The following is a 6,586-nucleotide window of genomic DNA, read 5'->3' as shown; positions in this document are numbered from 1 at the left end:
GGGTCGGATTTGAAAAAATCGGATTTGTCTCATTCAGACTGTCATAAAAAAATCGGATATGAGTCGGATTTGCCTGCAGTGTGAACGTAACCCAAGATTAACCTTCAGGGTGGATATAGCTCGCTCACACCGATGACCAATCCACATCATCATTTACCCAGAATATTTTTAAAAATTTACAAAACTAAAACAGCCTACAGTATTTTTACAGTCTTTATTTTACAGTTAAAATAAATGTTTATCAAATAAAGTCTAATGTTACAACTAATCATGGATCCCTTTAAAAGCACTGGAAGCAGGTAATATCCACCCAGCTCACCTGTGTGGCATTRCGCTGCGCCGTAGCCAGGACATGTATGACAGGTTTGGGATGGTAGCGGTCGTTGTCCTGCCGTACGTTGGTGACGGTGGGGAATGCCGACGGGGGAGACGGCGTGAGAATAGGGGGGACGGGGTGAGCTTCAGGGGGCTGGAGAATCTCTTCCTTAACGTCACCTTCGATCTGGGGACTGAGCAGAGAGCAAGAGTAATTTTTGATGGTTAGAATATATGTTGTTTGATTATTTAAAAACAAATTACAGTTGTATATTCTTAGAATCAATGCAAACTACATTTGTGGAAAGCTTTTAAATGTGGTGGTTCTCTAAAAAAAGAATACCCTAAAGGAATGTATGCATGCATATTTAAAATCTAAAGCTAGTTTGATCAAACAAACATAATGTTCCTGCTAAGCTCTTTTTAACCACTAGATGGCAAACTTACTATTAAACCCAGAGTGGTTCTGAAGATACAAATTATATGTTAAATTTTCTGCTTCTGCTGTTTAACAGCTTTAACTCATATTTTGTGGATTTTAGGTTTGAACAACCTGCTGGTGTTTGTCAAAGAGTTTAAGATCTATTTAACTAAGTTTATAAAGTAATGCACATTTTGCAGAATATAGCTTATTTATTAAACCTTTATTAAACCAGGAAGTACCTTTTTCAAGGAATGCGTATATAATCTAGATGACACACCATAGAAGTTACAACTAATATCAAAATACACAGAGTCAGTCTAAAACAAGCTAAAGATTAACAGTTATACTTTTCATTTATATAAAACCTTTCAGAGTTTAAACTTCACTAAAGAGACATAGCATTAGGCTTTATTGTAGACTGAAGATAATCCCTAAACAAAAGGTGAAAAATGGGACAAAGCTGTTCTATTAAATTTAGAAAATAAATAAATAAATAAAAATCAGGGCAACTTTAAAAAAGGAGCCAACGGAGAGACAGCTTTTAAGGTGTACCTATGCTGTAGTCTTGTTCTGCTTAGAGATGAAACCAGATAATAAAATACCCCCTGATGTGCACTATGTAACAAATTTATTTTAAATTATTAAGAACAATGATTTACAGAGTCAAAACAAAGTGCAGAGGAAGCAGCACATATACAAGTACTGTCTGTATTCACGAGCATTTAAAAATGTAGCCTGAACAAGTTCTTCTCTTCATATATAGATTAAAAAAGTCATATTTCTGTATTAAAAGCCCAATCTAAGTTTTTTTTTTTTTTACTAAATGCACAATATGAATGAAAAACAAAGAATCATCCAGGAAAAAACATAAATGATACAAGCTGAGTAAACTATGGTGTCATCTGCATACAAGTGCATTTTAACTGCAGGCATAACCACCTCAAACAGTAATCCTGACCAGGTTACCTGTGATCTACCACAGCTTTTACACATCAAAGCTTGATTACTTAACAATTAAATAAGTCTACTGCATCTAAAACACACCAAGAGACCAAAGTGTTTGTGTAAATTACCCACAAGTCATACGTCGTTCCACTACCCTAAACATACATTTACATGCTCTATGTATGCAAAAAAGATGCAGAGGAACAGAGAAAGGATGTGGYGGTGTGCTAACTCAAGAGCACATGACTGAGGCAAGAGCTGCTGTCTAGATCAAAGGCAGACAGACGGAGTCAGACACAAGGAGCTCACAAGCTAAAAGCTCGGGGGGGATTTCCTTTTCTTTAGTGTTGCAGTCAAACTATAAAAGCTTTTGTCATTAAGCAGTAAGAGTGTCGTTAGGTTATTCTTCGAAAGAAGCTGTGATCTATTCCTTAAGTAGTTTGCTTTCTTATTAATATACAAAAAGAAAAATATTAAAGTCTCAGAATTCCTTGAAGGAGTGCAACCAGTATTTACTTCCTGAAGGTTTTGTTCAAATCCTTCCATTTTCTTGATATATTTTGCTAACAGACGGACATTTGGCCGCAAGGCATTGAAAACAAGTTTAGGACTTTTGTTATTAGTTCGACTGAATAGTGTCAGAAGTTTCTCTAGCCACCTCAAAAGACCTTCTGCTTCCTATAAGCCAATTAGTGGCAAKTTTAGCCTTGCAGGCTAAACATTATCCTTTTGTTTTCTATAATAAAAACAAATTACCCACAAGTAACTCTCCTTTTACATTATCTTTGCTGCCCGAAMAAACAAAAGATATATTTAACAATAACAGTGTCGACTCCCTGCTAGCGCTGATTGCTTCCACAGGGATTCCAATATTCAGAGGCGACTCAGATGTACGAGGCCCTGAGATAACTTAGGAATTATTAAAGTCTCATCTTAAGAGGGGACTGAGCAAACACTAATAAGGCACAGAAGAAAACGAGCATTATCACAATGAAAAAATAAATAAAGGAGGCTGCAGGCGAAGAACGACTGCAGCGCTAAAACAAGTTYACCGAAATGTAAATATGCATAAACATTACATCAAGTGATTAAGGAGTGCTGGTGGAAATATTTATTACACTGCCAGCTCAAAACACAATGTTTACCTCAGAAACAACTTTTAACCTGAACTAAATCCAGAAATTAGTTAAAGATTTAGAAATAATTTCAAACTACAAGTCGTATTTGCCATAAAAATTATGTTAATCTGAAACTGGCTTTTGCAAAGCTTTTATTTTGAAGGCGAGTGGATGCTTAAGACTGCAGCCTCCTCTGTGTGCTTTTCACAGGGAGTTTGTGTGAAACAGCACACATGAAAAATACAGACTGATTCAGAATGTATAGCTTTTAACATGATATGTACTTTAACGTGTTTATTTACTGAATTCAGTATTRAAGATAGATCCTTTCCCCAACACTCACCTGCAGCTGTCCTGTAAATGAATGAATGATACTTTATTGATCCCAAAGGGAAATTACAGTTAATTAAATGTACTCCAGGTAAGAAACTTGATGCCAACATGAGGAACTTTTGCCAAAACAGCAAATATTTCATTTCWTTCACTTGCAGAAAATTGCCTTTTTATGTTTGATGCTCAGATTTTAATCGTCCAGTTTTGTTGTCTACTATTTGCAGCTAAAGAAAATCACCTACAAATAAAATTAATAGTTGAAAGTTGGCAGAGTTAAGTTAAGTCCATTGGTCCGGAAAAGGAGCTGCCGACTAAACTAAAAAGATGGATTTTAATCTTAGCCTGCCAACATGCGTTCACTAGAACTTYATTTATTACATCATCCCCACAACTAACCTAAACATTATGTAAAGACAGTCAACTCCACAGTTTCATTGTTGTCCTGAGAGGTGCTGCAGTTTCACAGCAGCTCTTGCACACAGTCACTGGATGTGTGATCCCACACAAAGGAACTATAGAGRGATTCCTAAGTTTCTGAAGACTGAGAGAATAAAAAAGAAAAGGAAAGCTGCTCACTCAGCGTTTTACCAAGTGCTTTTTATCAAATATGGTTAAGACGATAGCAGCCAGTCTTTGAACTAAAGATAACATCACTTCAAAAACTCTAAAAGGACGCTACAAATTAATTTTCATCAGAACTCGAGACCTACTGAGGACTAATTGAAGGGTGTGTGTGTAACAAAGCCATGACTCAGTATTCGATCTATTTTGATTTCCTGATGTATCCCCTCCATCTTTCCTTCAACGACACACACACTCCACTGAAGTGAACCAAAGGGAGTTTGGCTAGCAGAAAGTGGCTTATCTAGATAAAAATAGCTCCCACCATCAACAGATTACTCCCAGGCTTAAACTGGGCCCTCACTTGACTTCTTTAGAGAYGGAGGGATGGCGCAAAGAACAGGACACATCCGGAGACATCGAGGGAAGAAAAATGGCATAAGAGACACCCAGATATTCCAGAGAGCCTCCTCTGTCCCACTTCCAGGAAAAGCAAGCAATCTTGGCAGCATCTCAGAGTTCAAATTTGTGTGTTTTACTAAGAACAGGAAAGAAACTATGCAGTAAACAGAACTCTCGCCGCTACGGGGCTAAAGTTAGAACCTCTGGAAAATGTTTCCCATCGAAGCAGAAGGTAAAAAAAAGAAACACTGAGGAAACCAAGAGAAGACCAAATGATTTTAGTCTGGTTAAAGACAATAAAAACTGTGGTCACTCGATGCGGTTCATTTTCACATAAAACTAAAGTCTTTCAAGGCTTAAAAGTTCACAAACGTCTTTTGTTTTTTTTTCCCAGGTACATAGTTCAATTCAATACCACAATCAAGTAACTATGTTCCCTTCAGTTGTTATAAAAATGCTGTAAATTTCAAAAACAAATTTTCTAAACCAGAGGTTCTCAAACTGAGGTCCCAGGACCCCCAGGGGACCACAAGAGGTATCTTGAGGGTCCTCAAAAAATTTCACAAAACTGTTAATTTGATTTTTATTTTTTTAAATGCATAGGGGAACAATGGACTAATAAAACAAAACGCAATAAACTAAATTTTAAAAAATGTATTCCCATTGTATTTAGGGGTTGAAATGACAGTAAATTATCTTTTAAAACAGCATGGTGTTTCTGAGGGGGTCCCTGAAATTTCTTTGCCCTTATAAGGGGTCCCCAGACYRAAAAAGCTTTGAAATTGTCCTCTGCCTCTTTAAGTACCTCCTACTGTTTCAGACACTCCCACTTCAGCACATCTTTACAACAATGTTYCAGGGGAKGGGGGCTCTGTGGGGCGGGAGCTCGGCTGCAGACTGAGCTCCAGGGAGGAGCTTCGTGTAAATAGGCGGAGCTTTGTACCAGCAGGCGTTAAAGCAGCTCCACATGGCTACAGGAGTTTGAAGGATTTCTCAAACATGCATCAATGAGTCAAAGCAGCACTCAATTTTGCTAAATTAAAAAACACTGCCTTTTTGTTTTCTTAGTATTGTTTGAATTTCAGCTTAAGATTTTTTATTTTTTGAGACAGGGGGACAAATTGTTTTCATTTCAGTAAGTAAAAAAGACATTTTTAAACAGACAAATTACATTTTGAAATGAGTTAAATTTGAATTRGAGATTCTAAAAAATGTAAAAGATGCAGTTGCATTTATTATTAATAATAATAGCGTTCACTTTCTTAATCTTCAATGGGAGAAATTTATTCCCAGCTTTTTTTCACATCACACTTGTGTGCAGAGTTAAAAGCCTTGCTTTAATTAACTACATTTTTTGCCGGTTTCTGTTTTCAAACTGCTAAACCAGCTGTTGACATCGTTRCTGTAAGATGTTTCTAACTCGTTTTAAACTCCTGTGTAAATGRCGTCTTTCCCAGATGATCAAATAGTCTGCAGCTCACACAGTAACCAGACAAATCACCGCTCAGCTAAAYATTTCTCGACAACGCTTTCAACAACGGCTTATTAAGTGAGACGGTGTCTCCTGGCAACAAGATGCCCCCTCTGACATTAAAGCCACAGAACTGAGGCAACTTTGAGGCATCCGTCAGCCTTGTTAAAAAGTGTATGTGCTGCATCTGATGACTAGACCGTAAGATGTGAAGCACAACTCCTGCTGGGTGCAAACTGAACAGCTGAARTAAAATAAATGAGGAGGGGAGGGGGGAGATGAAGCAAGTAAACAGAGAAAAAAAAACAATGAAAAAGAGAGAGCTGGACTGAATGTACACATGACTTTGTTCTCAAAGAGATGAGAACACTTCAACTAGCTTCAGTATGTAGTGTTGCACAGTGTTGCAGAGCGTTAYATAAACACAGCTCCTCCTCAGGCCGTTGTTAAAAGCTGCACAGAAGTTAACTTTACTGAGGAACGGCTGCATCTGTGGGCTGAACCGGAGCAAAGATGTAAGAAACTCTCATGAAAACAACCCCTAYTGCTTTTGTTTGGGCAGCTTTGTATGTTTTCATTGTGTGATTCAAATAAACTCGCTGAATTGAGATTTTTTCATTTTTTGGACATTGTTCCTTTAACAAAACATGACTTCTGCTATATTCAGTAGCACTTCACACCTACTCCTCGCCCCTGTATGAACCTGTTAATTCATCTTTGAGGAGGCTGAGCGTTGTTCTGTGTATTCAGGAAAATAAAACAAAAAACAAAATATAAAGCTACAGCACAAAAAGAACATCACGTACAAACCATGCAAACAAAAAGCCAAATTACCTGCGTATGCGAGGTGGTTTTGGCGGTGGCGTGTCCCATCTTTCATCATCTGATGGGTGGCTTGCTTTGTCAGGACTGCTTTCACTCTGGATAGAGACAAAAAGATCGATTACAGACGTGGATACATTTGTTGAAAACACTTTATTCCTCATGAAGAGTGATGCTTTTTTGTTTAATTTATAC

At 37.5% G+C, this 6,586-nt stretch overlaps 1 protein-coding gene across 2 annotated transcripts in view; it reads right to left on the bottom strand.

Annotated features, from left to right (window-relative positions):
• LOC106521782 (protein tyrosine phosphatase non-receptor type 12) overlaps positions 1 to 6,586 on the bottom strand; it is a 47,950-nt gene that overhangs the window by 9,157 nt on the left and 32,207 nt on the right. For both annotated transcript variants that reach the window (XM_014014498.1, XM_014014497.1), the window contains exons 12-13: positions 6,404 to 6,489; positions 320 to 509 (exon numbers count right to left, since the gene is read on the bottom strand). In XM_014014498.1, the coding sequence (XP_013869952.1) occupies positions 320 to 509; positions 6,404 to 6,489 (276 nt within the window). The remainder of the gene's footprint in view (positions 1 to 319; positions 510 to 6,403; positions 6,490 to 6,586) is intronic.

The sequence above is a fragment of the Austrofundulus limnaeus genome, unplaced genomic scaffold (assembly GCF_001266775.1).
Source record: "Austrofundulus limnaeus strain Quisiro unplaced genomic scaffold, Austrofundulus_limnaeus-1.0 Scaffold115, whole genome shotgun sequence".
Classification (NCBI taxonomy): Eukaryota; Metazoa; Chordata; class Actinopteri; order Cyprinodontiformes; family Rivulidae; genus Austrofundulus; species Austrofundulus limnaeus.
This window is presented reverse-complemented; position numbering and strand designations above follow the sequence as displayed.